Below are 17,031 nucleotides of genomic sequence, written 5' to 3'. Positions count from 1 at the left end.
GGTGACAAATCTAAGGAATTGTCACAGATTGAAGTGTCACAAGAGGTGGTTTTGGAATTAATTGAGAAACTTAACAGTAACAAGTCACTGGGACCAGATGGCATTCACCCAAGAGTTCTGAAAGAACTTAAATGTGAAATTGCGGAACTATTAACTATGGTTTGTAACCTGTCCTTTAAATCAGCTACTGTACCCAATGACTGGAAGATAGCTAGTGTAACACCAATATTTAAGAAGGGCTTTAGAGGTGATCCTGGCAATTACAGACCGGTAAGTCTAACATCAGTACCAGGCAAATTAGTTGAAACAATCGTAAAGAATAAAATTGTCAGACACATAGAAGAACATAAATTGTTGCGCAAAAGTCAACATGGTTTCTGTAAAGGGAGATCACGTCTTACTAATCTATTAGAGTTCTTTGAGGGGGTCAAACAGACATGTGGACAAGGGGGATCCAGAGGGAAGTTGGGATAAGAGGGAAGATCCTTTCATGGACTGAGAACTGGTTAAAAGACACAGAACAAAGGGTAGGAATAAATGGTAAATTTTCAGAATGGAGAGGGGTAACTAGTGGTTTTCCCCAAGGGTCAGTCCAAGGATCAATCCTATTCAACTTATTCATAAATGATCTGGAGAAAGGGGTAAACAGTGAGGTGGCAAAGTTTGCAGATGATACTAAACTGCTCAAGATAGTTAAGACCAAAGCAGACTGTGAAGAACTTCAAAAAGATCTCACAAAATTAAGTGATTGGGCAACAAAATGGCAAATGAAATTTAATGTAGATGAATGTAAAGTGATGCACACTGGAAAAATAACCCCTACTATACATACAATATGATGGGGGCTAATTTAGCTACAACTATTCAGGAGAAAGATCTTGGAGTCATCGTGGATAGTTCTCTGAAGACGTCCACGCAATGTGTAGAGGCAGTCAAAAAAGCAAACGGGATGTTAGGAATCATTAAAAAAGGGACAGAAAATAAGATGGAGAATATCTTATTGCCCTTATGTAAATCCATGGTATGCCCACATCTCGAATACTGCACACAGATGTGGTCCCCTCATCTCAAAAAAGATATACTGGCATTGGAAAAGGTTCAGAAAAGGGCAACTAAAATGATTAGGGGTTTGGAACAGGTCCATATGAGGAGAGATTAAAGAGGCTAGGACTTTTCAGCTTGGAAAAGAGGAGACTAAGGGAGAATATGATAGAGGTATATAAAATTATGAGTGGTGTGGAGAAAGTGTATAAGGAAAAGTTATTTACTTGTTCCCATAATATAAGAACTAGGGGCCACCAAATTAAATTAATGGGCAGCAGGTTTAAAACAAATAAAAGGAAGTTCTTCTTCACTCAGTGCACAGTCAACCTGTGGAACTCCTTGCCTGAGGAGGTTGTGAAGGCTAAAACTACAACAGGGTTTAAAAGAGAACTAGATAAATTCATGGAGGGAAGTCCATTAATGGCTATTAGCCAGGACGGGTAAGGAATGCTGTCCCTAGCTTCTGTTTGTCAGAGGGTGGAGATGGATGGCAGGAGAGAGATCACTTGATCATTATCTGTTAGGTTCACTCGCTCTGGGGCACCTGGCATTGGCCACTGTCGGTAGACAGGATACTGGGCTGGATGGAACTTTGGTCTGACTCAGTTTGGCCATTCTTATGTTAACAAGCTGGTTCAATCAGAGCTAGTACAGGTATGTCTATCTGAGCTGGAAATTACACTTTTCAGCTCCTGCATAGACATACGCTGACTCTCTACAGACTGCTTCAGAACCAATGGCTGCGAAAAACTATCATTGTACTCTGCTGATGGGAACACACATTTGGAAAGTCTTCCCAAGGAACCTATATCCAACCTGCCTGCACCCACCAACCAATAGACTGTCTCCCAAAGTTCAATATATTCACTCATCAAGATGTTCTGGACATCCTAAAGAAATCGTGACCCAAGCCCTGTGAATCCAACTCTTGCTTTTCCTGGCTTCTGAAAGAGTCATGAACTGGTATCACTCCTAACCCAAGTAGCTAACAACTCATTCAGGGAAGGAATCTTCCTTCCTCCTTCAAACACGCAACAGTCTGACCAACACTGGAAAAAATCTACCCACCCTGGATACATTGACTCTAACCAACTAGCACCCTGTGTCAAATGACCTGTTCCTGAATAGTCTCAGAGAAGCTAGCCCAAGGTCAACCACAAGCTCATCTAACTGAAGTGAATATCCTAGATCTGATGCTATCTGGATTCAGGCCAGCGCATGGGATGGAAACAACTTTAGTGGCACTGATGGATGATCTCCTGCCAGTCCATTGTTTAGACTTGATCCTGAATTCTTCACTAACACTATGCTCTCACCCTAGCAGCACCCAAGATTAATGCTTTCTACCATCTCTGGTTGGCAAGGAGACTGTCTCATTCTCATGGACGGTGACCTGGACTCAGTTATGCATACCTTTGTCACCTCTTGGCTAGATCACAGTAACGCAGTAAACATGGGAATGAGCCTTCAGGCCTTAGGAAACACCAACTGATACAGAACTCTGAAGCACATCTCCCCAGCAACATAGGCTACCACGACTATATCAAACCTGCCCTCCACTTTCTACACTGGCTTTCCACAGAACGTCAAATCAAGTTCAGGATCTCAGTCCTTGTCTTCAAAGTGTTCAATGGTCTGGGCCAGGATATCTAAAACGTCACCTAAAGCTCCAGAATGGAGACCATGGTTGACAATTTTGCTCCTCAGGTACAATCTAACTCTCCACAATTAGGGTAAAAGTTCGCCTGTGTGGGACACAAAACTTTCTCAGGGGCCAACCTGAGACCGTGGAATGAAATCCCCCAGGAATTAAGGACCACCACAAACTTTCACTTTCTGGTCTACATTCAACATGCATTTCTTTAGTCTTGCCTTCTCAAATACAGAATCATAGAAGATTAGGGTTGGAAGAGACCTCAGGAGGTCATCTAGTACACCCCCTGCTCAAAGCAGGACCAACCCCAACTAAATCATCCCAGCCAGGGCTTTGTCAAGCCAGGCCTTAAAAACCTCTAAGGATGGAGATTCCACCACCTCCCTAAGTAACCCATTCATGTGCTTCACCACTCTCCTAGTGAAATAGTTTTTCCTAATATCCAACCTAGACTTCACCCACTGCAACCTGTGACCCTTGTTCCTTGTTCTGTCATCTGCCACCAGTGAGAACAGCCTAGCTTCATCCTCTTTGGAACCCCTCTTCATGTAGTTGATAGCTGCTATCAAATCCACCCTCAGTCTTCCCTTCTGCAGACTAAATAAGCCCAGTTCCCTCAGCCTCTCCTCATAAATCATGTGTCCTAATCATTTTCATGACCCTCTGCTGGACTCTCTCCAATTGGTCCACATCCTTTCTGTATGGGGGGCCCAAAACTGGATGCAATACTCCAGATGTCGCCTCACCAGTGCCGAATAGAGGGGGATAATCACTTCCCTCAATCTGCTGGCAATGCTCATACTAATGCAGCCCAATATGCTGTTAATCTTCTTGGCAAAAAGGGCACACTGCTGACTCATATCCAGCTTCTCGTCCACTGTAATCCCCAGGTCCTTTTCTGCAGAACTGCTGCTTAGCCAGTTAGTCCCCAGCCTGTGGCAGTACATGGGATTCTTCCATCCTATGTGCAGGACTCTGCACTTGTCCCTGTTGAACCTCATCAGATTTATTTTGGCCTAATCCTCCAATTTGTCTAGCTCACTCTGGACCCTATCCCTACCCTCCAGCATATTTACCTCTCCCCCCAGCTTAGTGTCATTCACAAACTTGCTGAGGGTGCAATCCATCCCATCATCCAGATCATGAATGAAGAAGATGTTGAACTAAACCTGCCCCAGGACTGACCCCTGGGGCACTCTGCTTGATACCCGCTGCCAACTAGACACTGAGCCATTGATCACTACCTGTTGAACTGGACAATCTAGCCAGCTTTCTAACCATCTTATGGTCCATTCATCCAATCCATACTACTTTAACTTGCTGGCAAGAATACTGTGGGAGACCGTATCAAAAGGTTTGCTAAAGTCAAGGTATATCACATCCACCACTTTCCCCATATCCACAGAGCCAATTATCTCATCATAGAAGGCAATCAGGTTGGTCAGGCATGACTTGCCCTTGGTGAATCCATGTTGACAGTTCCTGATCACCTTCGTCTCCTCCAAGTGCTTCAAAATGGATTCCTTGAGGACCTGCTCCATGATTTTTTCAGGGACTGAGGTGATGCTGACCAGTCTGTCATTCCCTGGATTCTCCTCCTTCCCTTTTTTAAAGATGGGCACTATTATTTGCCTTTTTCCAATCGTCCGGGACATCCCCCGATCGCCACGAGTTTTCAAAGATAATGGCCAATGGCTCTGCAATCACATCAGCCAACTCCCTCAGCACAGTCGGATGCATTGCATCCGGCCCCATAGACTTGTGCATATCCAGCTTTTCTAAATAGTCCTTAACTTGTTCTTTCACCACTGAGGGCTGCTCACCTCCTCCCCATACTGTGCTGCTCAGTGCCTCATTCTGGGAGCTGACCTTGTCTGTGAAGACCGAGGCAAAAAAAGCATTGAGTACTTCAGCTTTTTCCACATCATCTGTCACTAGGTTGCCTCCCCCATTCAGTAAGGGTCCCACACTTTCCCTGACCACCTTCTTGTTGCTAATATACCTGTAGAAACCCTTCTTGTTACCCTTCACATCCCTTGCTAGCTGCAACTCCAATTGTACTTTGGCCTTCCTGATTACACCCCTGCATGCTCAAGCAATATTTTTATAGTCCTCCCTAGTCATCTGTCCAAGTTTCCACTTCTTGTAAGCTTCTTTTTTGTGTTTAAGCTCACCGAAGAATTCTCTGTTAAGCCAAGCTGGGCACCTGCCATATTTACTATTCTTTCTGCACATCAAGATGGCTTGTTTCTGCTCCCTCAATAAGGCTTCTTTAAAATACAGCCAGCTCTTCTGGACTCCTTTCCCCCTCATATCAGCCTCCCAGGGAATCCTGCCCATCAATTCCCCGAGGGAGTCAAAGTCTGATTTTTTGAAGCCCAAGGGCCATATTCTGCTGTTCTCCTTTCTTCCTTTTGTCAGGATCCTGACCAGAACAATCTCATGGTCACTGCTGCCCAGGTTGCCACCCACTTCTACTCCCCCCACCAATTCCTCCCTGTTTGTGAGCAGAAGTGTGTGTGTATTTAAAAAGCTTCCAAAAAGAGATACTCTGCTGTACACACTTCTTTCCTTGGTGAGAGGATGAGTGAAGAAACATGACAGATGTTAGTCACGTTGCTTAATGATGTACTGGAAGGTGCTCACATACTATAATGATGAGCATAGTATAAGAACCTATTTAGAATAGTTTTATTTATTTATTTAAAGAAAATTTGCTTAAAAGTTACTCAAGGAAAGCAAAACGAACACTTGCTAACTCTTGCATTAGTTATTTAGTAATTACCACCTACTTTCTCTGATTAAATGGATAAACTAGGTATTTCTGCCCTCAACTGTTAAACATAATATAATTCGATTTTATCCAATGTTCTCAATAAGAAAAGCACTTTCATATTAGCTGCTGATTTATCAGATTTCTGAAACAAGTGTTCCATTTCCATTAAATGGAAACAAAGCCAATCAACTTCTGCCACCTTGTGGAGAATTCTGGGTTAGCAAGGTTTAATTAATATTGATATGACTTTAGCACAGCTCTGGAATAAAACCTTTTAATGCTAGATTAAAATCATAATTTTCAAGTAAAGAAGACACTACAATTTACTTGAAGAAAAAATAATTATATTTCAGTAATTTTAGAAGACATGAAGAAAATCTGAACTGAAATGCATTCCTGTAATTTTCTTATTTACCAAGTACTAGTAGCATGTCTAACACATTTTTCTTCTCTAATCACAGAGAATTTGCTGAACAGTTTCGTCTTGAATTGAAGCAATTTTTTTTTTGACGTTCCAGTGTTTAAAACACAGGACTAGGAGTCAGGAGATGTATGGTGAGATTTTCAAATTAAATGGGAACAATGTGAGACCAAAGCTGAGCACGTTTGATAATTCCACCCCAAAATCCCAATCCAAAAATTCTGCTACTGCTATCACGTAGGATCTTGGGTAAATAATTTCATGACTTTGTGCCTCAGTTTCTTAATCTGTGAAACAGGAATACCACCCTCCTCTAATAAGAATGATCCTCTTTCTCAACTTCATGATTGTTTTGGGGCCTATATTAATAATTTGGAAACAGCTTTGAAAGCCTTGCGACAAAGGTATTGTAAGAGTGCCAAATATTATAGCACTGTGTTACTGGATTTTCCCATGATAGTATTTCCCACTTCATTCAAAGCACCCAAAATTATGTTTAGTTCAGAAATTCTAACTGAAAGACATACGATAAAGCAGACATTAAACAAAACGGTGCTCTCACCTGAGCATTGGTCTAGGTGGAGGAGGTGGCTCATCAGGATCTTGACACCTCTTCGCTTTTTTAGTAACTTGTTTGTAGATGTTACGAGATGTCACTCCCAGCCACAGTAGTGTGGCAAGAGTAGAATAATGCAGAATTATCCCAACCTTGAAAATAAAGGTTAAAAACACAAGCTTTACTAGTTCAGACAAAAGAATCTTTTTATAATTATTTATACAACACCTAATGCACCTGAATTTTTTTAAAAGTTCAGCTCTTCTACAGAATATTTTTGTTTTATTTTGGCTTAGTTTTAAATGACAAACCACCTAAAATGATGGTTTCTTACATGAATGGATTAGGCATTTAAAAATAAACTGAAAAACAGGTACAACATTCACAAATGTAATAACATTTGTTATAAACCAAATGTATTTATAACTTATGTAACACATACGTTTTAAAAAATGTCAATATAATGTTACGGCTAGGCATTTAAATACAAAAAAGTGATGGAACAGCAAAAGTAAGGTTCTTATGGTAACTATCTTGTACACGCTATATGTGGTGGGCCAGAAAGTGGTTGGCTAACAAAATAACCCACTGACTTTAATGTAAGGCAACCAGGAGCCACAGTACATATATTTGGATACAAATGTAACAGTCTTAGGCATTCAAATTAATAGATTCATGGAATTAGTATGAATTATTATTAGGAAAACAGTAGCTTAATTCAGACTTTTTGTGATTACATATGTAACCTTAAAGGTGCATTGACTGTTTACTTTTCTAAAATTAAATTTTCTTGGGTGGTGTTTAAGAAAAAGAAAAAACTGCCTGTGCCCACTGAAACTTTGAATTTCACACTTTTATTGAAATGAATGGAGTGAAGGGGAGCAGAGTTCACACATCACTTTAGTGACAGCAACAAAAAAGGTAGAAATGACACGTATTGTTTCCTGGAAGACGAGTGCGAGTGCGTGCATGCACCTATACTGCACCGTTTTTTTGTGTACATGTAGTTCCCCTAGCACAGTTATAAATAGCAGTGCAGACAGTGAGGCATGGCTTAGCTGTGTAAAGACACACATAGGATGTGGGTGTGAACCTGAGTATATACCCTACATGGCTCTCTACTTGTCTGGGATGTGCCTCCTCCTCCTACAGTGCTCTTTTTTAAAAAAAAAAAAAAAACAGTAGTGTCACACTGCCTCACTACTGCTGGAGCCTTTCCCTATCACAGGAAAAGACTCTGGAAGTAGGGAGGCAATGGGAAAAGGCTTCAGCAGTTCCCTGCTGCTAGAGGCCTTCCCCTTCTAGAGAGAGAGAGAAATTCTAGCAGCAGGGCAAAGCTCCGGCAGTGGGAAAGCAGCAGGAAAAGGCTGAGGATTTTTGTTATTGAACCTACGCTGCCCTTTTGAATGGTCAGCCTTATATACAGGAAATTAAAAGGAAAATGAATGTGTCGTGAAAAGTAAGTATTTTCTTTAGCCACTCCAGGAGTCACCCTAATATTCAGAGTGAGTTTTAAACTAGATGTAAGAAACAGAAATGATAAAAATTCAAGAAACATTTCACTGACATTGATACAAGATGGCACCTGCTATTACAGCTGAAACCCTGAAACTGGCTTAGACATGACTTTCTGAGCTCAAACATCAGTCTCAGCAGAGCTACAAACACTCAAACCCTATATAAAACGAACACTCTGAAATTACAGAAAATCACAGAACAGATGAAACTGGTGGCTTTTATTTATAAAAACCACTGGTCTTTGAAGTGGAAACAAATCCTAAAAAGGGAAGGAATGAGAAGTCACTTTCTCATTCTAAGTAGAATAATAGAACTGTAGGGCTGGAAGGAACCTGAAGAGATCATGTAGTAGGAAAAAGTAAATAGTCTACTACTTTTTTCCCCCATATGGCATACAAAACCATGCACAGTTCTTGAAACAACTGATTTTAGAATTGATAGCCTTTAGAAATAAAACCACTACATAAAGGAACTTGAGATACTACCTCCAAAACTCTAAAAAACCAAACATGTATTCTCTTTCCCAACACCCAGTCCTATTAATCTTCCAGTTTTCAGACTGGCTCTAATTCTTTCCCTCATGAGTGGATGAAGATATATGAAACCTCTATCTGAAGCCAAGATTTACTGCTGTTTTGCAAATCATATAGAGGAGTGATGAAGCTGGTAACTTCTTTCCTCAAATGGAATCAGGTATGATTGTTAAAAAATCCATGCTCTGTTTACATACCAAATTTAAATAATTTCCATATAGTGTTGCTAAGCAAATTTTGGATTTGCCTTATCTTTCTCTGAAGAAATTAGGGTAAAATAATTGAGAGAATATTTGCTAAAATATGACCATAATTAAATATTTTAAAAATAGCCATGGGTCACGTATGTATATTTGATTACGATTTCTTACATTTCTAATCTTACTTCTGTGTTTACTTACGGCTTGGCAGATGCTGGTGCTTTTGGTCTGAGTTATACCTCCAATAAACATCACACATGTCAGGAAAATATGGAAGCTCACGTTAACTAACATATGCCAGCTTTTAACGCTGATCCTGATCACACTGTTAAATAAAAATATGTTAGTCTATATAACATATAATTACATGCTTCTCTTTCAGAAACACAGTTTTGGCTCCTAAGTACCTAATCCTTTTTGAACATGAGACTTAGGCATTGCTGTGCTCAGCGCTGCAATGCTTAAATACCTTTAAAAACTGGTCCTTAATTCTAAAGAGGGGTTTCTTACTTCATGTACAAGGAGGAAAGAAATGTAGCCATACATAATATTAAGGCTTAGCTGTCAAATCCAATTCCATTTAATCATGGATATTTGCACCAACAATTTGTTTGCAGAAGCAAAATATTCTGATACAATTCTGTGATACAAAATGTGCCAGTCAAAAAGGAGTTCTGACTGAAGATTTTGGCTTTAGTATATAAAACACTATTTGTGATAAGGCATGTATGAGACTTTTCTGTAGGATTTCTAAACCTAAAGGATAATACGTGACAACATTCTGAAGTGTGTACGAGTCTGAAGCTGGCCTTTTAAAACTTAGATTTTGACAGGGCTCTGTACCATATATGCCTAAGCTAGTAATTCATTTATGTACATTTATGCTTCACAGAATTCAATTGTTTTTTATACTGATTATTTTTAAGCATTTTTTCAATTTTCTTCGATTTTCACATTCACATTGGGGAAATTATGGTGGTTGTCAAACTATTATTCAGTGATAAGAGACGTTGAGATTCAATTAGTTAAAGCTTTATAACCATTAAAACAAATTATCAACAGTACATGTCAAAATATACAAAGTAAATATTTAAAGACAGCCTTAAATCAAATTCTGAACTTCTCAAGCAGTATTTTTCTTACTTTGCCTATATGTAAATTTGATCATCATTAATGGAAATATTTTTTGTTCATTTGCATGTGTACGATAAAACTGACATTTACTGGGGAAAAAAAACTGAATCCTTCCAAGCCTCTTTATATTAATGTTTCCTTGATTTCATCCAATAAATCTAAGTGTAAGTGTAACTTGGGATCTGCATTAGATAAATCTCCATTCTTTTTATTTCTTACCTATGGTGGTATATATAGCTGACTATGATCATCAAGAGGCACATTAGCAGAACTATAGAAGTAGCATAAATAACTGGATGCAAGAGAGCAGATGGTTGGGTATACAATTCACCTCCTGCCAAATCCTGACAGAAAAAAAAAAAAGAAGTGGCATTAGTCAGCTTTTTTCTCCCACTTTGATGATAGGCAAAATAAGGAACTGGGACTTTCATTTAAAAATCCAAAAAAACATACAGGGAATATATTTCAAGTCATACAGTAAACACATAGTCAAGTTTGCAAGTCACGGCAGTTCAGTGTGAATGAAATCATAAAAGCTTTAACACAACATTTTAACTTCATGTATTCAAGTTTAATTAAGTAAGCAATTTACAATGGAGCTATTAGGAATTTACCTACTTTATTGTTAAAATACATTCAACCAGGGCCGCCTCTAGGATTTTTGCCGCCCCAAGCAAAAAATTTTTTGGCTGCCCCAGCTTTTTTTTCGTGGCTCGCCCCACTCTGCGCCAACTCCACCCCTTTCCCAAATCCCCAGCCCTGCCTCCTCCCCTGGGCATGCCACATTTCCCCCCGGCATTGCTTCCTGCAGCTTCCCCCCTGCAACTCCCCGCCCTAGCTCACCTCCGCTCCGCCTGCTCCCCTGAACATGCTGTTGCTCCACTTCTCCCCCTCCCTCTCAGGCAAGGGAGAGGCAGCGCGTTCAGGGGAGCAGGCGGAGCAGAGGTGAGTGGGGGGGGAGCGCAGGAAGTAATGGCGGGGGGATAGAGGAACTGCTCCCCACCCCAGCTCGCCTCCACTCCACCACTGCCGCCTCCCCCGAGCGCTGCTGCTTGGCTTCTCCTCCCTCCAGGCTTGCCGCGCAAAACGCGGCAAGCCTGGGACGGAGGGGGGAGAAGCAGAGCGGTGGCAGCGCGCTCAGGGGAACCGGTGGAGGCAGAGTGGAGGCGAGCTGGGGTGGCAGGGGCACATTTCTAGGGGTGGCATGCCCAGAGCCGGAATGCCGCCCCTAGAAATGTGCCACCCCAAGCACCTGCTTGTTTTGCTGGTGCCTAGAGCTGGCCCTGCATACAACACACATAGTACTTATATCCGTTTGGTTAGCACAAGCAGTAAAAAAGTCATTTGAATTACAATTACATTTCTGAAACTGATATTAATACTATACATATATTTTTTGTAAAATGGCTATGATTACTAAAAACTACTCTTCAGGGTACAGATATGGAGACCTGAAATTGAAGTATGATAATATTCCAAAAACCCACTAAATTGTTGTATATAGTCCTTTTTTTAGTACTGATAGTGACAAAATGGCTAGATGAGTTTGTGTATGTATAATAATAAAAGTTACATTAAAAGGATGTTGAGATTGCACAGATAAGCATTCAAAACTTTTCAGGAACTGTTAGAATTAAAGTTGCTTATTGTGAGAAATAATGTATATGAGAATACAGATCTAGTATAAACTTAAAGGTAAACTACACTAAAGGGTAGTTGTGCACTTTTACCCAGTTAAGGCTCAATGGTCAGTTCCCCAATTCTCTTGTTGCTGTCAACAGCTGTCCAGACATATCTAAATTTATAATAAAGAAATGCTGAGGAATGCATGATGAAATGGTTGTTTCCGTTAGACAATTTTTTAATGGACCTTTTTGAGGCCTTCTTTGGGATGCTGTTACCATGTGTCACTGAACTGTTGACCTAGAGGACTGAACTAGGGCAACTCCCTCAAAGCTGGCTTCATGTTTTTCATTTTTGATATTTCGGGATTCACACAGCATATGGTTGCAATATGGCTATTTGAAGGAAACTGCTGTCTTATGTGTGACATTCCCAAACTCACATTTGACCAAAACTTGCCACTTCGATGTGAAGGGACCATGTTTTAGGGCTTCAAGCGTATTTCACACCTGAGGCCCAGAGACCTCGTGGAAGGTACTGTATGGGGCAGCAAGCTACAACCACAATGATATACAGCAGGGGTCTGCAACCTTTCGGAAGTGGTGTGAAGAGTCTTCATTTATTCACTCTAATTTAAGGTTTTGCGTGCCAGTAATACAGTTTAACATTTTTAGAAGGTCTCTTTCTATAAGTCTATAATATATAACTAAACTATTGTTGTATGTAAAGTAAATAAGGTTTTAAAAAGCTTCATTTAAAATTAAATTAAAATCCAGAGCTCCCCGGACCAGTGGCCAGGACCCGGGCAGTGTGAGTGCCACTGAAAATCAGCTCGTGTGCTGCCTTTGGCACGCATGCCATAGGTTTCCTACCCGATATACAGCAAGGTAAATGCAAAAGGACTTGTAGTCTTTCAGACCAGTAAGACACCTGATCAGAGACTGACATTCTTAGCTCCCTGGAAGTCAAAACCATGGCTATACCAGCCTGACCAATCTCCCAGTACCCAAAGACCCTGGAAACATGAAGTACCATGACAGCTACTTCATTGCCTGATCCCCTTGACTGCATTTACAACTCCTATGTCATATGACAGGTTTCAGAGTAGCAGCTGTGTTAGTCTATATCCACAAAAAGAACAGGAGTACTTGTGGCACCTTAGAGACTAACAAATTTATTTGAGCAAAGCTTTCGTGGGCTACAGCCCACTTCATCAGATGCACAGAATGGAACATATAGTACGAAGATATACATACATACACAGAACACGAAAAAGGTGGAAGTTGCCACACCAACTCTAAGAGGCTAATTAATTAAGATGAGCTATTATCAGCAGGAGAAAAAAAAACTTTTGTAGTGATAATCAAGATGGCCCATTTCAGACAGTCGACAAGAACGTGTGAGGATACTTAACATGGGGAAATGGATTTAATTTGTGTAATGACCCAGCCACTCCCAGTCTCTGTTCAAGCCCAAGTTAATGGTATCTAGTTTGCAAATTAACTCCAGTTCAGCAGTTTCTCGTTGGAGTCTGATTTTGATGCTTTTCTGTTGCAAAATTGCTACCATTAAGTCTGTTACTGAGTGACCAGAGAAGTTGAAGTGTTCTCCGACTGGTTTTTGAATGTTATGATTTCTGATGTCAAATTTGTGTCCATTTATTCTTGTGTGTAGAGACTGTCCAGTTTGGCCAATGTACATGGCAGAGGGGCACTGCTGGCAAATGATGGCATGTATCACATTGGTAGATGTGCAGATGAATGAGCTCCTGATGGCATGGCTGATGTGATTAGGTGTCATAATGGTGTCACTTGAATAGATATGTGGACAGAGTTGGCATCGGACTTTGTTGCAATGATAGGTTCCTGGGTTAGTGTTTTTGGTGTGTGGTTGCTGGTGAGTATTTGCTTCAGGCTGGGGGGCTGACTGTATGTGAGGACTGGTCTGTCTCCCAAGATCTGTGAGAGTACGGATCGTCCTTCAGGATAGGTTGTAGATCTCTGATGATGCACTGGAGAGGTTTTAGTTGGGGTTTTAGGTGATGGCTAATGGTGTTCTGTTACTTTCTTTGTTGGGCCTGTCCTGTAGTAGGTGACTTCTGGGTACTCTTCTGGCTCTGTCAATCTGTTTTTTCACTTCAGCAGGTGCGTACTGTAGTTTTAAGAATGCTTGACAGAGATCTTGATGTCATATGAGTTTCACAGCCATGAGAGCTGAAGGGTTCTAACTCCTTTTTGTCTTTTTTTCCCTCTTTTTATTTTGTCGCTTTGTATTTATTAGTTGGGAGATGGCCCAGCCTTTTTATTATTTTAGGGTGCGAATGTGTGGCTGAGCGCACACATGTATTATTGCATGCAAAGATCTCATGAGGAAGCACCAGAAAGAACAGTCCCCAAATGTAAATAGCCCTAAAACGCTGTGTTGTAAAATCTTTGAATATAGCGTTGCATGAAAATGTCCAGAGAAGGAAAGCTGTTCGCTATAATTTAAGTGAGCGCTGCTAAACATCCACTTTTCAGAGTATTTTGTTAAAAGTCTGTATTTGTGGGTTTTGTTTTTGTTTTTTTGGGGTGGGGAAAATAGATTAGCCATTATAAATGAGAGAAAGCTACTTACCTTATGTAACTGGAGGTTCGAGATGTGTGGTCCCCTATCTGTATTCCAGTGTTGGTATGCATGTATGCCATGTGCCCAGAGCTGGAGAGTTCTGAGAGCAGTATCCGTTGGTCCGCACATGGGCCCTGGCTCACCTCATGCCACTGACTGAGGAGATAAAAGGCTGGGTGGACCAACCTCCTCTCCAGTTCCTTCTTTATCTCAAATCAGAGAAGATCAAAAGCAGAGGGGAAGGAGAGTGGGTAGGGGAATACAGATAAGGACTCCACATCTCAAAGAGCCTCCAGTTACTATAAGGTAAGTAACTTTCTCTTCTTCTTTGAGTGCTGGTTCCTATGTCTACTATACTGTGGGTGACTGACAAGCAGTACTCAAAAAGGAGGAGGGTGAGAGATTGTAGATGGCAGAGCTGAATGAAGGACTGACATTCCAAAATATGCATTAGCCAAGGAGTGCTGTACCAAGGCATAGTGTCTCGCAAATGTGTGGATGGAAATCTCAAGCAGAGGCACCTGTGACTCTGGCAGACCAGGCGTCAGCTCATGTCAAGCCTCTTAGGCCTCAACTGAGCACTGACAAACTCATAGCTGGAAAACAGTCTATCTCAGCTCTGTGTTAGCACTGTTAAAATAGGTGTTAGATTTATAAGAATATGTTTAAACTTTATGAAATGCTTTAAGTTGCCGTGTGCATTAGTCTCACTTATGATAGCTGCACCCATGTTATAAGGTAGTATTTCAGTGTTTGCTCTGTAACTAAAAGTATATGCTCTGAAACTGTAAATCAGGGGTTCTCAAACTGGGCATCGGGACCCCTCATGGGGTCACGAGGTGATTACATGGGGGGTCGCGAGCTGTCAATCCCCACCCCAAACCCTGCTCTGCCTCCAGCATTCATAATAGTGTTAAATATATTAAAAAGTGTTTTTAATTTATAAGGGGCGGTCGCCTCAGAGGCTTTCTATGTGAAAGGGATCACCAGTAAAAAAGTTTCAGAGCCACTGCTATAAACCATTTGTCAGGAGACAAGCACTACCAAATATGAAATACCAGTTTTACCACAGGAGGTGTTATCTCTTGCCCAACAAAGAAGACGCACAGAGAGACAAACCATTGTGGAATATCAGAGAACAAAAGATAGACTTTCTTGAGTACTTCCTGCCAAACCCATGAGGAGATGTGCATATTGACTCACCCATCAGCTTGAACTCTGGTGGAAGGGAATAAAAGGATGTCCCATGTTTGTCTTTCTTCCACAGGACAGAAGCGACTTTGTCTGTACAAAGTACAAGCTAGTATCCATACTGGAAGAGAAGATCGAAGGTCTGGAGCAGCAGATATCGACCCTGCATTGCATACGAGAATCTGAGGATTTTCTAGACAAAAGTCAGGATATGCTTCTACAGGCACAAAGCTCTAAAGATTTAGAGCAGGTTGCACAGCGGATCCAAGAGGCCAGTGAAGAAGCTTGGCAACATGTGACCTCCAGAAGAAGAAGGGGGAATGTCCAGGTACCAGCAACGCAGACACAGGTAAGTAACCGTTTTAATGTTCTCTCCACAGGTACCATTGCGGAGAGTGGACCAGATGATACGTCTGGGGGGAGAAAGTGGAAGGAGACTCCGCTGGTTGGAAGGCAGGAGATGCGCTGTCCTGAGCTTGGGGGTTCCACGACCACCGCTCCCAAGAGAAGGAGGCGGATGGTGGTGGTCGGGGACTCTCTCCTCAGGGGGGCTGAGTCATCTATCTGCCGCCCTGACCGGGAAAACAGAGAAGTCACTGCTTGCCAGGGGCTAAGATTCGCGATGCGATGGAGAGACTGCCGAGACTCATCAAGCCCTCGGATCGCTACCCCTTCCTGCTTCTCCACGTGGGCACCAACGATACTGCCAAGAATGACCTTGAGCGGATCACTGCGGACTACCTGGCTCTGGGAAGAAGGATAAAGGAGTTTCAGGTGCAATTGGTGTTCTCGTCCATCCTCCCCGTGGAAGGAAAAGGCCGGGGTAGGGACCGTTGAATCGTGGAAGTCAACGAATGGCTACGCAGGTGGTGTCGGAGAGAAGGCTTTGGATTCTTTGACCATGGGATGGTGTTCCATGAAGAAGGAGTGCTGGGCAGAGATGGGCTCCACCTAACAAAGAGAGGGAAGAGCATCTTTGCGAGCAGGCTGGCTAACCTAGTGAGGAGGGCTTTAATCTAGGTTCACCGGGAGAAGGAGACCAAAGCCCTGAGGTAAGTGCGCAAGCACAGGCAGGAACGTCTGTGAGGGTAGGGCTCCTACCTCATACTGAGAATGAGGGGCGATCAGCAGGTTATCTCAAGTGCCTATATACAAATGCACAAAGCCTTGGAAACAAGCAGGGAGAACTGGAGGTCCTAGTGATGTCAACGAATTATGACGTGATTGGAATAACAGAGACTTGGTGGGATAACTCACATGACTGGAGTACTGTCATGGATGGTTATAAACTGTTCAGGAAGGACAGGCAGGGCAGAAAAGGTGGGGGAGTAGCACTGTATGTAAGGGAGCAGTATGACTGCTCAGAGCTTCGGTATGAAACTGCAGAAAAACCTGAGTGTCTCTGGATTAAGTTTAGAAGTGTGAGCAACAAGAGTGATGTAGTGGTGGGAGTCTGCTATAGACCACTGGACCAGGGGAATGAGGCTTTCTTCTGGCAACTCGCAGAAGCTACTAAATCGCACGCTCTGGTTCTCATGGGCGACTTTAATCATCCTGATATCTGCTGGGAGAGCACTACAGCGGTGCACAGACAATCCAGGAAGTTTTTGGAAAGCGTAGGGGACAATTTCCTGGTGCAAGTGCTGGAGGAGCCAACTAGGGGGGGAGCTTTTCTTGACCTGCTGCTCACAAACCGGGTAGAATTAGTGGGGGAAGCAAAAGTGGATGGGAATCTGGGAGGCAGTGACCATGAGTTGGTCGAGTTCAGGATCCT

The 17,031-nt window shown here is 42.1% G+C and overlaps 1 protein-coding gene across 6 annotated transcripts in view; it reads right to left on the bottom strand.

Annotated features, from left to right (window-relative positions):
• ADGRA3 (adhesion G protein-coupled receptor A3) overlaps nucleotides 1-17,031 on the bottom strand; it is a 130,864-nt gene that overhangs the window by 8,477 nt on the left and 105,356 nt on the right. For all 6 annotated transcript variants that reach the window (XM_048848710.2, XM_075127998.1, XM_075127997.1 and 3 more), the window contains 3 exons: nucleotides 10,056-10,180; nucleotides 8,904-9,027; nucleotides 6,458-6,603 (listed from right to left, as the gene is read on the bottom strand). In XM_048848710.2, coding sequence (XP_048704667.1) covers nucleotides 6,458-6,603; nucleotides 8,904-9,027; nucleotides 10,056-10,180 — 395 coding nt within the window. The remainder of the gene's footprint in view (nucleotides 1-6,457; nucleotides 6,604-8,903; nucleotides 9,028-10,055; nucleotides 10,181-17,031) is intronic.

This window comes from Caretta caretta, chromosome 4, assembly GCF_965140235.1.
Source record: "Caretta caretta isolate rCarCar2 chromosome 4, rCarCar1.hap1, whole genome shotgun sequence".
NCBI lineage: Eukaryota > Metazoa > Chordata > Testudines > Cheloniidae > Caretta > Caretta caretta.
The sequence above is the reverse complement of the archived record's forward strand: the minus strand, read 5'-3'. Positions and strand labels throughout refer to the sequence as shown.